Source organism: Argiope bruennichi, chromosome 6 (genome assembly GCF_947563725.1).
Source record: "Argiope bruennichi chromosome 6, qqArgBrue1.1, whole genome shotgun sequence".
NCBI classification, from domain to species: Eukaryota; Metazoa; Arthropoda; class Arachnida; order Araneae; family Araneidae; genus Argiope; species Argiope bruennichi.
In genome coordinates, this window is record NC_079156.1 from 123,177,033 (window position 1) to 123,195,344 (window position 18,312).

Below are 18,312 nucleotides of genomic sequence, written 5' to 3' on the forward strand. Positions count from 1 at the left end.
AACTGAATGGATAAAAAAGAAGGGAAATATAAGTTAAATAGTTCACAATGCAAGATATATCATATTTAAAATAATTTTACATAAAAAAAATGGTTTGGGAGCAAAAATAATTTTTTGTATTTAGCAATACCGTATGTAAATCATTTTCAGAGAAAATGGTAATTCTTACCAGTAGTAACGACACCAGAAAACACCCAGCACTGTCCAAACTTCACTGGTTTTTTTGTTTTATAATACTGTTGCAAGATTGCTACACTGCCAGTCCAGTGGGTGGGAGGCTGACCACCACCGTAGTCAGCTGACCAATTGCCAACCAACACACCATTATCATCAGGGGAGTTTACCTTAATATAAGTATTTAAAAAGTTCAGGATGGCATTGAAAATATTATAACTGAAGATCAAAATGAAATGTATGGAAAAATCAGAAAAGCTTCTATGATATACATACAAAGAGTCAAATTTAAAAAAGTTTCGAAATATTTAAATAAAGAAAGAAATGAAACTTACCACAGCTGATATGTGTCTGACAACTTTGACCGGATCTGCTCTGGCCACAATAGAGAGCTTGGCAATGTGTCCGAGAAGGTAAACAGCACACTGCATCACGTCTTCTTCAAACTGAAACAATAAATGCGTATTTCTAGAAAACAATATTTCAATGATGCAAATAAAATATATCTTGAAAATAATAAGTTTAACATGAAAACTTTCATCATATTTCTTGAAATTTTAGATGACACAACACTTTCATAACTTTATTTAATTGGCACTTCAGAAAAATCAATTTTTTATATATTTCATTTTATAAAACTAATCAGAGGGAATGGTCTCTCCAAATCTTTCTCGCATACTCTGTAATAGAGGTGTTATCTTCCACCATCCACAAAAAATTTGTGAAACAATAACTTTGGCGTGAATTTAATATTTTATTGAATATATCGTGTGATTTTTGGAATTTTTTTCAGATTAATTAATGGCAAGTAATTAATAACATCCAAAAATCTAATTTTTGTTTTCGATATATTTTCCCCAGCCATTTGTATTCAAAATCTGACATTGAAGTATATATATATATACTGACGTATTCAGCATATGTATACTGACATATTCAGTATATGTATACTGACATATTCAGTATATGTATACTGACATATTCAGTAATCGTGTTTATATGCTTCAAAGTACAGACCGACAGTAGGTCAACACCTTTTTGGATTTCGCTCAAAATTTGACTGTTGTCTACATTATCGATGCTAAATATGTGCACCAAATTTTATCCATCTAGTTTTCTTCGTTCTATAATTATCGCATTAACTCTTACTCGAACAGCAAGACAGACCTCCTCTGAATGGATTTTGCACAAAACTTGATAGAAATCTATAAATTTGGTGCAAAAACCATATATTAAATTTCACAATTCTAGCCCAAAAGGTTTTTGAGTTATTTTTGTCACAGACAGACATAATGCCAAAAATGTGTTTTTCGAACTCAGATAGGTCTAAAACTTGGAGATTTACTAAAATCTGGAGTTCAAAAAATTTTTTAACGATTATAACTCTTTCTCTGTACTTGATATGCGCGAAAGTACAAAAAAATATAGGGGAAAAAAAAGACAATTTTAATAAATTTTAGCAAAAAATGGAAAATAACAATATACATCGAATTATTCATACCTGACCATAATTCCAGACGCATGGCCGCAAGCGATTATTTGTACCTCTCCAGATTAATCCGCCTTCATTCAACACGTACTCTTTGCGATGTTCATATTCGCTCATGTACACTGTATCCTCTGCAAATTTAAAAACATCAATAATATTATTATGTTTATTCATCCTGTACTCTGGTAGAACACATATATTATGTAATATTACATATATTAAATAATATTGACAATATTGTATAATATTGTTGAACATTGTTCAGTATCATACAATATCGTAAAATGTTGTACATTAGTGCGCGACAAATTATGTTACCTGGATGATAATTTAAAGATGCAGCATCATTTATCTGCACAAATTGCACTTTCAATGAAAATTATCTCACCGGAAAAAGAAACTAATTCTTTAGAAACTATACAATGCATTCATTTAAAAATGTATGCTAAGAGAATAAAGATAAAATAATACAAAACACGGAAATCTGCGATTTTTCATATGGAATTTTCATCACATATATTACTTTGATTGATGATGTATTTGCTTTATTTAAATTTAAAAAAAAGCATTACAATAATTCTAATAATAATATTAATCAAAATCTTCTATTAGAACTTATCAATATTCCTGTAAAATAAGTAATTTTAAATATATTAATAATATTAGAAAGAAATATATGACTTATTTGATAATTTTAAAAATTTTTAGACTGAACAATTTTAAGTTCTTCTTGAAATTTTATATTAATAATTTTACCATGAAAAAAATCCTATTTTCAAGAATTTATATGCTAATAATCAGAAATCACCAATTTTTAAGTACCCCAAAAATTGAAAAAAACCAAAAGAAGGAAATTTTAAATAGAATAATTAATATTACTTAAGAAAAAGTTTTATTTATATGAAATTTTACTTCCAAAATTTTTTGTTCAAACTTGTACTTGGAAAATTTAAATTGCAGATATATTGAAATAACGGAATAATATTACATGACAAACAAAAAGGAAGAGATTTAAAAATAATTTATTTGGAGTAATGTTAAAACAGCTTTAATAAAAGTCACATTCTAGCAAAATTTAAAAAAATAAAAAATATTTAAGATATTTTTCTTCATTTCTTTTACAAAATAAATTTACGGTATATTTTGAAAGTATTAAAGTATTTAATTTATTTCCGTTTTATACTTATACAGAAAAATCACTGTACGTCCCGGTAGAGGGCACTACTATGGTATTTATTCCTAGAATTTTCTAACTCCACAAGCCGAATAATCGCGAATCGGATTCTCGTGAGTGTACTATATAGTCTTATGTTTTTCTTGTTTATTAACTTAATCTTCAGTTTTTTTTAATTATGACTTTAATTGATTTATGAGAGGATATATAATACTAAAGCTAGTGAAAGGACAGATTTTGAATGCTTACGTTTGCACCAAGGATTAAATAGAATGTAAACAGGTTGTTTTGCTGTGTATCTCAGACTCTTGGATTGTCCTTCTTTTTCCTCCTTCAATTTAGTGTCCACTTCCAAGATCCAATCACCCACAATGCAATTAGGTGTAGTAGTAACCTACATTAAGAAAATAATTATCAATATCCCATATGAATTTAAAATGGAATGCATTAATAGAAACAATAAAAACGGCAATTAAAAAGTACAGATCAGGGGAAATGTTTGATTTTATATAAGATTTCTATAGCAGTGATATATATTTCCATAGATAAAGAAATAAAAATATATAATGCATTTTTAATGAATTTTCAGACTTAATATATCAAAAGTAATATAAAATAAAATAATATTAACTAAATTTGGAATTTAGTATGCCAAATGAAGATTAAATCTTAAATTAATAATAGTAATATATGAAATTAATCTGTATCATTATTATATCTAAAAGAAATAAAAGATAAAGCATCAATACACAGTTCCAGAAGTATTTGTATCTTACGTTCTTCTTTAAAAAATGTTCTAGTTAAAATATAATAAGTGGAAAACATATTGCAGGAAGGATGTCACAATGATAGGATGTGTTATAAGAAGGTTTTGGTAATTTTTCTACAACGTTCGATTGTAACGCGTCCTAAGTGTACATATAATAACAATGCAGATTTATTATATCCAAAACCTCAATTTTACTGTATGTAATCCGTATTAAGGCATCATATTTCTAAATTTTTAATAACTTGATAGAAATTACTACAGATTCATCATTTCAATATTTTTGCACATTTATATACATGTATAATAATGCAAGATGTCATTAGATAATGCTAATATCACTAAAACACAACATAAATTAAGTAATACTATTACTGAAAAGTGTTTAATTTCGCGATTTTCAACTGAATAATCATATATCTAAACTGGTCAATCCTTAGAATTTTTTTAATTTTAATTTTAATATGAATATATTTTATTATTTTGATGCAAGTGAAACATTTAGAATAGGTTGGCAAATTTATTATCGAAAGAAAAGGATCCTCACTTCAACTAAAATTGTGTTCTCTTCAGTTCTGGACAAAAGCTTCGCTTGCCATGCGTCAGATGGCAGCACCGCATTATCACTTGGCATAATGGGGCAGAAAATCATCGAACCTTGAGAATAGGATGGATTCGCAGCATCTGTAAGAGAAAAAGAGTGAATTAATACCAATAATTACAATAAATTATAAAAATATGTGCCCTATAATTATTATAAATGAATGAATATCTTCATTCCACTGATTTTTCAATTACCATTTTCAGGAAATTCGACACGTATTTTTTAATCTTCTTGTGTACAGCCATCCACTCCGCCACCACTGAAAGAGGCAGTATCGACAGGATTTGTTGTGGATGATTTTTTTTAAAATTTGTTAGGAAAGTAAGAGAAATTGACAGGACTTACTGCAAACTGTATAGCAATATAAAAGAATTACTTTCGTGCCACTATTATCCTTTAATTAATTTGGAACATTAATATTATAATATTAATATTTTATAACCCTACTATTGTGATAACAATATTTGTATATATTCACATCATTTTTAAACATAACTGTACAAAATGATCATACAATATTATTCGATATCGTAACATATACGTACTGCTAAAAACAGATTCTCAATATTGCATAATATTGTAAAATAATGTTTAATTTTGTACATCGTTGTACAATTTAGTGGGGTTTATTTTTCACAAATTAGCATTTTATGCAACCTGGTAACTGATGTAACCCTATTAGCTAGTACAAAATGCCCTAAAAAAATTGTTTCGATTACTTTACGATATTGATCGATATTAATGAATATCGTACAATACCTTGTGGTAAAAAAAAAAAGAAGAAGAAGAACAACAACGGTTTAAAATTTAAAAGAAAATTAAATTCTTCAATATACAAAATATATCTAATCTCTTCAATATACAAAATATATTTTGCAACGAAAAATGTAAATAATTTTGCTTTAAATAAATTTAATATTTCACCTTTGGCAGTAAACACCAGGCAAACCACATCCTTTTCTTTGTCATAGCTTCGATTGAAGTTGATTCCCAACTTGAAAGGAAAGCCCCTTCGCAGGACAAGGCAAGGTTTCTCAGCTTGCACGATGTCATAGTCGCCGGTATAGTGCGCTGCGACGTTCTCATCCAAGTGGAGATCGATGCCTTGAACAACCAAAACGTCGTCATCATTTTGCTTGTCCGGCGAAACTAGAAAATAATAAAGAGTTTTTCAGTAAATTTATGAAGCAAATATGGATTAGTAAAAATGTGGATCATCATGGAGCGCCCACGCAAAAATCGATTCAACGTTTTATTCAGATAGTTACTTCTCAAACCCTTTTACTTTAATCCTCTTACGTTTTTTAATTAAATGTAATTTATGATGACCAAAATTTAAAGAACTATTGTACTTATATGCATGTGAAAATGCAGCCCGCCATACGATCACCACTCAACAAATTTATTTTAAAAATTTGATATGAAACTTTATTTTTCATGCTAAACCTGTGTACAAAATTCTATTTCCTTGAGTTTTTTATAGATTTCGTTCAAAATTTGATACATATCTACAGATTTGGTCCATATGACGAATTTCATCCATGTAGCTCAAAGCGTTTTTGAGTTATTGTATTTACAGACAGACATAAGCCAAAAATTTGTTTTTCTGGCTCAAGCAGGTCTGAAATGACGAGATTGTCAAAATTTAGAATTCAAATTATTTTGACGTTTACAATACTTCCTCTTATTTCTTATACGAAAAAGTAACAACAAAATTGCGTCATCTGATAAATAATAAAATGCTCAAGAATTCCAATCTGCAACATAAAAATATTTCTGGGTATACTACAAACATTTGGCAATATTTTTGATCTTACACAGGTGAATTAAAATAATAATAAATGTCCACGCATAATTAAGAGATAAAATAAATTCGTAGGCCATGTTGTCAAACAATTGTTTCGATTATCATAGATATTTATTACAGAGGTGAATTAAAATAATAATAAATATCCCACACATAATTAAGAGGTAAAATAAATTCGTAGGCCATGTTGCCAAACAATTGTTTGGATTATCATAGATATTTATTACAGATGTGAATTAAAATGATAATAAATATCCCACACATAATTAAGAAGTTAAATAGATTCGTAGAATTGTCAAACAATTTTTTGGATTATCATAAATATTTATTACAGAGGTGAATTAAAATAATAATAAATATCCCACACATAATTAAGAAGTTAAATAGATTCGTAGGCCATGTTGTCAAACAACTTATTGGATTATCATAGATGTTTATTACAGAGGTGAATTATAATAATAATAAATATCCCACACATAATTAGGAGGTTAAATAAATTCGTAAGCCATGTTGTCAAACAATTGTTTGGATTATCATAGATATTTATTTTTGCAAGCTTGGCGTTCTAGTGACTCAAAATAAACTGTTTTCTTTATTCCTAGTTATGAGGATAACTAAAAGTCAGCCGAATGGCATTAGAAACAATAAAAACTAGTTCTATATTTAATTCCCTGTAACAATAATAATAAATTCGCTTTCACCTTCATTCATTGCAGGTAATCTCTAACCAAATATGGAGAAACAAATAACCTGAATAATGTAAAATGTGAGAGCGAACAAGGTGACAGAATAAATGACTATGTAACAAAACATTTTCATACAAAACAAATACAGTAACGTTTCCATGAAAGAGATAGAATGAAATAAAGAAAACAGGAAGCGCGAGTAACGAGCATGTTTATTTCATTTATCGATTGTATCCTGTCTTCCTAAAAGAAAATTTCAAAAACCGATAATTAATGATTTGAAAAGAAATTTGAATCACGTGAGAGTTGATCAATCAAAACAAATTAATATACTTAATGCCTTTCAATCAAAACCAAAATAATCACCTTGGCGTCTTTATTATTATTATTATTATAAAGCGGGATGGTTTCTTTATGAGTAAAAATATTGGGAAATCCTTGATGCATACGTCATCGATGTCACGACGCTACAGCTTTAAATGGAGCTGGGTGGCAAGGTCAAGTTGTTTGGCAAACAATGGTAATTTTGACAATACAATCTGAATATTTATGAGTCTCGTCGTATGTGGAATTCGATTTTGTTTCTAAAAGTATGCTCGATGCTCAACCAAAACGGAAGCATTTAAAGGTATGGAATTCACTGGAAAACAATGAAAGTAGCATATTACAAGTATGAAAAATAAATTTTAAAAAAATTTTCGAAATAAAAGGAAAAGAAAAGGAGAACATTAAATAATTCACATTTTATGGATTCAGTCGAAATCGTATATGTTAACCTGGGATTCAAAGAAATGAAAGAAATGGAAAACCTGCAAAGATTAGAAAATTTCATGATTATGAGATGAAAATGTGTTCTTAAATTCTTTCATGCTTTATTTCTTTCGAAGGAAAATATCCGACCACATTTTTCCAAAAAAAATGTTTATTTTAATTATTCTTTCGCATTAATGATGTAAAAATGCATAAGATAGTGAAAAAAATAAATTGACAGTAAAAAAATATGCGTAATGCAACTGATTTCTTATGAAAGCTGTGACTGAAACTCAAATATTTGGAATAATATCATTTGAGGCTCGTTCTTCATTAGAAGCCTTCATTATTATAATGCCAATTTAATACATCTCAATAATTCTATTGCAAAACTGTATTAAAAATGCAGTAGCCCACTTTTGAAATCAAAACTAGACTAATCATTAAGCTGCAAAACATTTTTAGATTTAAAAACATTTTAAAATGTTTTCGCATAAAATGAAATATTCACCACAGTTTTAAACTTTTTTCTCTGATGTATAAAAGCGATTTCTTTAAAGCTAATAATATCATTATTTTACCAAGCAAAAGAGATCGACCATAATGTGCCTTTAATTATAGTCAGGCTTGTCGAAGAATTCTGGTTCTCACAACCTAGGCTAATTTTTCATGCACGAGAACAGAATAGAATCGTCTGCCATCTATATGAGCGGCTGATTGCGAATTACCTTTCCTCCTAAATATCAGAATACATTCGAAATTGCCTGAGTCAGGGCTTTGTCGAAAAGGGTGAAGTAGTGCGAATCTGAGCTTATAGATTTAACGTGCATTCATGAAAGTTAAAATTAAGTCTATTGTACAAATATTTTTAAAATTTAAATGCGAGTTTTTTTGTTTTGTTTTTTTAATTTCGTATTTTGAAAGAAAATAAACTATATTAATATTTTTAGGTTATTCATTTCAATCGAAGCTAAGTATATCGTCCTTAATAGGAATAGTTTTGGGACTACATATAATGAAAAAGAGATTGCATAGGCCAATTTCGACTAAAACTATTCCAAATTTATCTATAATTTTTATGCATTGATCGTATATTAAAATTCATGTGTCGTGTTAACTAGATGAATTTTGGAATCATCATGTTCGCATGCAGATAGACGGAGATGTAAGCATATTTCTTTTCGAAGAATTTGAGATTTATCATTCTTTTTTAAGAACTATATATCAAATTTCACCGTTGTACCGAGAATAGAGTTTGAGTCACCATATTCAGAGGTATGAGTCACCATGTTCATAGACATTAGTCATTATGCTCATAGATCTCGGAATGGTGGAAAAAGTTGAAATCTAATTAATTCTCAAAGTTGAATATTTCAAGATTACAGCATTTCCCTCACTTTTATTTCGTACAGGAGAAAATAAAAGAACATTACTGTATAACACAATTATTTAAGAAATTTAGAAAGATTTGATTCTCTACTGCTACTACATCATGTTCCTAAATTCCAAATAATTCGAATATTATGTAAATGCATGGGATTCGCAGTCTTATTTCGTATGAAAATAAATCCAGATACCTGCTACAATAATAAATAAAAAGTTTTGTTGCCATAGTAACAGGACAGTATTTATTATATCCATTAACCAACCTGAAAGAGCTTTCATTAAAAAATAAACAAGCTCCATTGATTAATTCACTTTGTTGCGGACCTAATCCCAGGTGCAAGTTTTAAATTTACCTGCCCCAGACGCGGCCTTGCTTCCCAAAGCGATGGGTTCTACACACGACGCGGCGGGCCTTTTTGTCCTTGAAACATCACCCAAACAGGATCCACTGTCCGCTTTCGGCATTCATTCTTTTCTTTTTTCCTCGTTTGGTTAGCGTTATTATAGCAAAGGATTAACAATGTGTTATTATTTTTCTTTTAATACTCGAGTTCTCCATCCCTGTTTCGGGGATGGTCTTTCATTCAGTGTTACACAAGAGATGTTGGCGGTTGTGTAACAGTGATCCTACCTAGGGTTGCCTTTATCATTTAATGTAAACATTTGCACGTTTCGGTTCATGAAAATTACAGCAATGTTTAAAAAGGATGGAGATTCTGAAAGGAGTAATTTTAATGAGATCTTTCATAAAGTGGTAATTTTGATATCAAAATACAAAGAGTAACATTAGTAACTTTCTAGAAAAAATGCAACATTTTATTGAATGTCACCTTAAAAGAAGCGGCCATAATTTTTTAAAAATCTAATTCTAGAAGATCCTAAACACTACAATATAATCTGTATCATATTTTTTTTATATTTTACCATAGATGTCAATTTTTAATTAAATCCTGATTATCTTTTATTTAATATGAATTATTTATTAATATGTATAAAACGGGATTATTTAGTACATGTAATTAAAATATGGAACACTTTTCCAATATAAAACTATTTGCCTCTCTTTGAAAAATTATTAAAATAAAATAAAATTGTTCAAAGTGCTATTTTTAAAAAGAGAGTTAAATACAATAAAATAGGTTTAGTATTGAATTTTTGATCGCTTAACATGCATAGTAAAAGCTGGAAATGATGCTTAACTTAATTTTAAAAAAGAAAATATAATTTTTTTATCTATCACATTAATAATTTTATTAATAAATCTTTTTTTAATCTTTAACATTAATAAATCTTTCATTAATAATATCTATTAATAATTTTACATTCAAACTATTTGTTCGGCGTTTTTATGAAATGACGTCACCTTCAGATGGTGCTAGGAATTTATCGTTTGTTTCTGACCTTTAATTTATTTCGTGCCACAAAGAATAGCGAGAATATCTTTTGGTGTTTTCGAGCTTTTTTTTTTTTTCAGTTTAATTATCATACTCTTCTAATACGTAACTTAAGTTTATTTTTTATCGACTCGTTGTATACTTTATACAGGCATTTTTACGACTGTAACCGTACACTTATGAAATGCAAATATTTCTCAAAGAATCCGTAAATATGTTGTAAATATTAGAATATCATTTTAAAATCAAACTACATTATATTTAGTGAATTTTAACGTACATACAATAGCCTTCAGAATATTTCATTTACAGCGAACTTGTGATCGAATTACCTTGCTGCTATTTATTTTTTACTTTCAACTACCGCAACATAAACAACATAATTTTTTTAATAAAGAATATAGGAAATTTTGTTTTATTGTAAGCTTGCTTCCGTTAATGAGCATCTATACTAAGAGAATAAAGGATCCGATAAAGTATTAAATATTTTTGTCTATTTCTAAGTCGTGCAACTATCTTCTCCTGATCTCTTCAAATTAAAAACAGATTCAAAATAATAATTTTAAAAAAAAGAATTAATTATGTCACATGTTGAACAGAAGTCACATGTTGCCAATAAAAATTTGCATATGCTAATGGGAGGACGTGCATGCTCTAAAGAGATTAATAACCGATCCTGATTTAGTTAACACAAATTAAATAGACTCGTTTTAATATTACTGAACAGAAAGCAACGTTAAAATTATTATAATTAGTGATGACGTTAAACTGATAGAAACAACAACTGATGAATGTTGAAAATAACTATTACACATATGGTATTTAATTTCTATTCCAATTCAAGGACAAATTATTATTATTTTTAAATTTCTACAGCTGAAAAAAAATTCTAGAAAGTCAATATTAATAACACTACCACAAAAAAGAAAATTGTTGTAGAATGTCAGCATAAAGTATTGATTTTTTTAATATCGTATTTTTAAATTGATAACTAAGGTATCACTTTTAATGTTATATTACTGCTTAAAAGCCAAATACTGCTATAACTTGTTGTTATGGCGTGAAATTTTGATAAAACAATTTGCCATAACTATCTATCAATAACTAAAAAGGCTTTGTTATATGGTCTTTACACAAATTTGAAGGTATTTATCAAATTTTGGGCAAAATCTAGTCGTAGAAAGTTTGTCTGTTCGGCTGTTCGAATATAAGTTAACATGATAATCTTTTACTTATCATAAATGGAAAAACGGATAGAAAATGCTGAATAAAATTCGGTATACAGATTTAATAACTATAGTAGACACTAGTAAAATTTTAAGCGAAATCCATCAAGAGTTACCGTCGGTCTGTGGTTTAAGATGAAAGTAAAAGCGATAAAAAAATGGAATGATTTAATTATATTTTATATCAAATTTGGTATGTGATTTGGTTTTGTGACTATAAATATGGTTCTGCGTCAAATTTTGGTTTCAGTCGGTTGGGAAAAAAACATGTCTAAACACAAATTCGATTTCCAGATATTATTAACGGCATGTCATGGATTAATTTTCAAAAAATCGCCAAGGATCATTCGGTAGATTCAGTAGATCATGCTTAATTCATGCCAATGATTAATATTTCGTAACCATTGTACGCCAATGTTCATGCGAAGCATTTCTTACCATACACAAGGTGACAATTTTGGAGGTGAGGACTAACATTAGATGGTATGCAAGAAAGTTTTTGCAAAAACCAATTTTGTTTGTTTTATTACTCTTTAAACAGTTAGAGGTATTGCATGTTAGATTTCTAAAGTTATTAACCATTAAAATTATTCTTATCATCTTTAAATAGTTAAGAGAGATAGAAGTAATTTTAATGGTTAATAAATTTAGACATCCAACATTCAATATCCTTATTAGTTATTGCGGTTAAAAAGATGAGATAAAAATGCATTTAAGATTTGTCAGCCAGTAGGGGGCAACACGGGTGTTTATATATCAGTTGATCTTAGTTCTATTTGAATTTTAAAAATTAATTTATATAAGCTAATTTACATGTTAGTTTTAATATATGTTAATATGGTGTCTTTTTAATTTATTTTGCTGAAGAGGATTATAGAACTGGGCAGTCGTAGACGTTGTTAATATTTTCGAGATTCCGAATTCCTTCATGAGACCTCACTTAGATTGGAATACACAATTAAAAAACTCTGAGTCACTAAGATGAATGAGAATATAATTAACATTTTTGTGAAATTGTTTTCAAAATAAAGTACTTAACATACGACTTCAAGCATGAAAATTAAATTAAGAAAAATAAATTACAATCTTGACTGTGGCTATTCATTGCGAATAAAGTACAATTAAGAGCTATTTACTAAGAAATTTCTAAGAGTTATATTAGTGGGAATCTCTCACGTAAGAAGTGAGCACAGAAGATCAAGGACAGGTGATGAAATAGTTTACGTTTCAGCCAATAGGCGGAAGCGGAGGCCACAGGTTAAAGTTGATGAAGTGAAATAACGGCGGATCCTTTTCTTTTCATAGAACATTGGAGGGGGGGGGGAGCTATTCTTTTGTCATTCTCACGAAGATCTTACCATTTTATTTTTATTGCTTTTTTCTGAAAAGAGTTGTAAAAGAAATGAATTGATTGTTGAAGAAAATCTCACTATTGTTTAAGTCACAACGAATGAGAATATTCAATTAAACAGATGTCTAGACTTTATTTTTGTACCGCTTTCTTATGCTATTAAATTCGAAGCATAACATGATCAAGAAATTAAAAAAAAATCATTTAGAGAATAGTTAACCAATCTAGTACAAAAATAAAAAACGAAAACCGAAAGAAAATGAGCAGACAGAAAGCTTAATAAACTAAATTTCGTATAATGCGCCATATTTTAACTTTCTAATTATAATTTTAAATATAAATTAAATAACTGAATAAAATATAAAGGGGCTTTTCAATATAAACAAAGATAAGTTTGCATCTGATCCAAATATTAAGCCCATTCTACTTTTAATTGTCGTGAATCTGTAACAATACAAAACACAAAGTCTAAAAATATTCTATGATAAAAGAGGAAGTATTTAAAGAAGTGTGAACTCATTTGATTAAAATAAATTATACGAAAATTTCAGCCCAATTTATAATTTGCAAAATTTTTTTCAGATATAAGTTTTTTTTGCATAAGAAAAAAATTAATTTTAGCAAAAAAATAGAGTATAAAAGTAAAATTTTTGATCCTTTACCATTGGATAGGTACCATTCTAGATAATGCGCCATTTTGGCGTTTTATTTATTTTATTTTTAATTTATTTAATATTTTTACAAATAAAAAAATTAGGATTTAATTTAGATTAAGGAATATCATTACATATATATAAAATTTAACAAAAAACATCTACCATTAGTAGTTAAGAAACCCCCATGAAAATGTTTAGCCAATGAGATATATGAGATTTTACGTTGGCTCCACTAAAAAAAATCTATACGAAATATCCTTTCTTTACATCAAAAGGATTATTTAATAATTCTAGACTTTTTGATGACCACTTGATCTATTGACCTACTTCTATCTTAAAACAAAAACGTCTTTTACAAATCCATGAGGTCAAATCAACTTCACTACAAAAGACCTTTTCGGGACAAACATTTTACCATCATTTCTGCAGGTCAAATGAGATATTAACGAGAAAATAACCGAAATCGATTTCCATATCATATTTGTTTCATCACGATTCGCCCTTTAATAAAGACCCCGAATAAGATGCAAAAAAGGTTCAAAGTGAGGTCCTCTTAATGGTTGAATGCTCCTCCCATCAGCTCTTAAGACACAAACTCTGCAGATGTATTTGCGACCTTCACTCATTGGAGTAAAATAATCAAAAACACATAAAAAATATCAACCTTCATCAACTGGAGAAGGTTAGGGCCTTACAAATCAGATATTTGTAAGATTACCTGTTTCGAAAATTCCGATATTATATTGAAGGCGAATAAGTTAATATAATTTATAATCTTTATCACTTAGATAAGAGACACTTGTAGAGAAATCGTCCTCTATATAGGTCAGTTATGTATTTAATTGCTTTGTTTTCTTTCGTTGCTTTTATGAATTTTTATTTATGTTTTTCGATTCTTGCAGAAGCATGGTTTGAGGCACGTTTTAGGAATTAGTTGCTTTTAATATTACATAAAATATTTGCCATGGGATTCATTCATTTTATTTCTTTCTTAACCCGGGAAAGAATCAAAAAGTAATGAAACAGCATATTATTCATTGTCTTTCAAGTAAATTGGGGCAACATTAAGATAAGATGTAAGGCAAAATAAGACAGTTTTAAATCGCATTTCACATTCAGGAATAGTTAGAATCTTCCAAATCAGACATACAGTGGTGGCCAAAAGTGTGGGAATTTTTTGAAAGTTTCATGTTTTTCAACTTTGCGTGGTTGTAGAATATATTAATTTTCACTTAAATACAAATATTTATATATCAATTAAAGGTAATTTAATGTATAATTTAATAAGAAAAACAGTATTACAATATCTGTATTACAAAAAAAAAATGTTACTCTCATTTTAGAAGAACAAACAAACACAAATCGTTTTGAATAATGACGTGTTTTGTAATAAAAGCGTACTAGCCAATCACAAACACTGTTCTGAGGACCCATCAAATGTCTGTAAGTATAGTTTAGATTATTTGGATGGTAAAAGAGTTATTGTTGTGGAAATATTTTGCGGAATGATGCATACTAGTACAATTAAATAGAATATGGCTGTTTTTGAATATTTTAAGACCTTTTTTTATAATTAAACTAATTTTAAACAATGCCACCAACAAGAAGAACTGATTGGACATCTACAAAAAGAAGCCGAATTGTCATATTGAGAGAAAATGGCCTTTCTTATGCTGAAATTGCAAGACAAGTTGGTGGTTCAGTGACTTATTCTGGTGTACGAAAGTTCTGTTTACGTTATGAAAAAACGAAATCAGTGGAAAATCAGGCCAAATCAGGCCGAAAAAATGCACAAGTGCTACTACCGATATAAAAATTAAACGACTATGCCTTCAAGATAGAAAAATTTCATCAGATGCCATTAGATGTGAAATGAATGCAGCGGGTATTGCAGTAAGTTCAAGAACAATAAGGAGAAGGTTATCAGGATTTGGACTCCAAACTAGAATTCCAAGGAAAAATCCATATTTAAATCAAAAGCAACACGAAAAATGAGTTAAGTGGGCAAAAGAGCACATTAAATGGTCAGAAAATCAGTGGAAGCAAGTAATCTGGAGCGATGAGACTAAAATATCGCTCTTTGGTAGTGATGGTAGAAAATACGTGAGGCGTAGAGTAGGTGAAGCGCTTCATCCTGATTGCATTGAAGCAACTATAAAAACAACAACAAATGCCATGATTTGGGCATGTATGTCTGCAGATGGTGTGGGCCGAATTCAAGTCATTGATGGCATCCTGAATGCCAAAAAATACTGACTTGGAACCAAAATTGATACCTTCCATCAGGAATTTCTTCCCCAACAAAGTACCATTTATTTTTCAGCAGGATTCAGCTCCATGCCACACAGCAAAAGTATGCAAAGCATGGTTTCAAAATAAATTCATAGATGTATTACCATGGCCAGGAAACAGCCCTCATCTCAATCCAATTGAAAATTTGTGGCGACGTTTGAAAATTCTTTTCCAAAAAACGTCCATCCAATAAAAGACAACTTATTGAATCTATAACTGATTCTTGGCACCATGTGATTACGAAAGATGAACTCCAAACACTCGTTCACTCGATGAAAAGACGCTGTGAAGCTGTCTTAAAAAATAAGGATTATCCTACTAAGTATTGATTGTGTAAGTATCACTTTAAAAAAAATGCAAATCTAAGATAGATCTTACTAAAATGAGCGTAACTTTTTTGTAATACAGATATTGTAATACTATTTTTGTTATTAAATTCTACATTAAAGTACCTTCAATTTGATATATAGACATTTGTATTTAAGTGAAAATTAATATATTCTACAAGCACGTAAAGTTGAAAAATATAAAACTTTCAAAAAATGTCCACACTTTTGACCACCACTGTATTTGCAAGATATAAAACTCGTATAATTCTGCCGCTTAAAAAAATGCATAATTCTTCTGTTTCAAGGAATAAGATAACATATCGTCATAGGTGCACTTTGGTTTGTTGATTCAATTATTTATTTTACAATCGAAAAATGTTATTAATGTGATTGCTAATAAATCAGAACATGACACTAATTTGGAACAAAAAAAAGTTGAACATTACAGAATAATAAATTGCTCCATATATAAATAACGAAAAATAATTAAAAAAATAAAATGAAGAATTAAAAATAAAATAAATAATTTCAAAAAAAAGTGATTGATTTTAAAAATACTGTAGAATTATTACAAAAAAGGCAAATAATAGATTTCAAGTATGAAAAATTCTATTCCGAAAATGCTGAAACTCCAGTTTCGCAGAAATGTGTCATATCTAATAAATTTTTTAAAAAAGTACGATTTTCAAAATTTATTATATTTAGAAATTGTAAAATATTAGGACAATATTATCATTTTTTCAAATATATTAAGTCACGTTCCTATATATTTCATTAAATTCATTTTGCTATTTCAACATTACCACAGAGAGCTTACTTAAATAATATTCTTTTCAAAAGTAGACGTTGGGTAATTTTGAGCTCTAGTAAACATATAATAACAAATACATTTTCACAAATGCATTAATAGCAGAAAATAACTTAATTATTAATATGTAAATTCAATTAAAAATGTGTTAAAATATGAAATTAAATTAAAAAAGGCACTCATAATGCGCACTGTTTTTGGGCCGCAAAACGTCTAAATTTGCTCGTGAACTCAAAGAGCTAAATTCAATTTATTTATTTAAAAAAATAAAAAATGGCATAAAAAGGTTTTAAATTATACAAAAAAGGCGAAATATTCCATTTAGTTTTGAAGTTCATTTTAATTTCAAATTACAACCAATTTTGTATAATCTCTTATATGATTTTCATATATTCTCCAACCTTCGCAAAGCTATAAATATGTACAATAAGGGCAGACGAAATCAAACTAAACATAAGCCAGACTGGCCTTCAAACATCTGACACTTTTTGCAATTTATATGAATTACAATTGAACAGTCATTGAATAAATAAACTGTCCAGTAAAACTAAGCAGTTTATTTTTGTTGCAGAAACATTATTTATTACAGTTTCGCTGATGTAGCAACGAAACGCATGTAGGACAGATTATAAAAATAAAACTAACGCCGTCTCGTGTATTTTAGCCATGACGAAACTGTAGCATATATTAAAATATGTATAATCACTTTCGGCATAATTTATATTTTGCTTTCATAATTCATAATTTATATAATTAAATTTTATTTAAACTTTACTTTTTTTAATTAATTCTGAATATTTTAATTAACAATTAGATTTTGTGAAATATTATATAAATTTGAATAAAGAAATAGTAAGTATTCAGATAATTTGTAATTAATTATAATTAAAAATGCATTCATAATATTTTATTAATTACAGTTTCTCCATAGGACACTAAGCCTTACACATATACGAATGCTATTTTCGTATTTATTTACGAAAAATATATAACAATAATTTTAATTAAATATAACAATATTATAATATATAACAATAATTTCTTGTTTTCAAATTGTTTGGATCTAGGAAAAACTTTAAAATCCCACTTCCAAAATTCCCGAGTCTGTAGTTTCGGCAGCACTTTTTTGATCCTCTTTAAACTGCGCTACAGTATGAATTTTTTGTTACTGATTATGCGCAGCAGTAGAAATCGGTGACTTAAATTTCTAAAGTCAACAGTCAATTTTTCTCAACGTTTCCTTTGAATATTAAAACCTTTAAAAGAAATTAGTGAAACTGTGGATGGATTTAGATAATACATGCAAAATTAAATAATGATATTTTAAAAAAGTATAAAGAATGTTGTTCGTTAGTAATAATTATGCCCATCATATTTACATTTAAGGAAAAACAAGCATTCCAAATTGGTCGGAAAATTT

At 28.4% G+C, this 18,312-nt stretch overlaps 1 protein-coding gene across 2 annotated transcripts in view; it reads right to left on the minus strand.

Annotated features, from left to right (window-relative positions):
- LOC129972104 (annulin-like) overlaps positions 1-18,312 on the minus strand; it is a 55,378-nt gene that overhangs the window by 14,513 nt on the left and 22,553 nt on the right. For both annotated transcript variants that reach the window (XM_056086088.1, XM_056086089.1), the window contains exons 3-8: positions 5,132-5,356; positions 4,151-4,287; positions 3,087-3,231; positions 1,676-1,794; positions 510-620; positions 170-344 (exon numbers count right to left, since the gene is read on the minus strand). In XM_056086088.1, the coding sequence (XP_055942063.1) occupies positions 170-344; positions 510-620; positions 1,676-1,794; positions 3,087-3,231; positions 4,151-4,287; positions 5,132-5,356 (912 nt within the window). The remainder of the gene's footprint in view (positions 1-169; positions 345-509; positions 621-1,675; positions 1,795-3,086; positions 3,232-4,150; positions 4,288-5,131; positions 5,357-18,312) is intronic.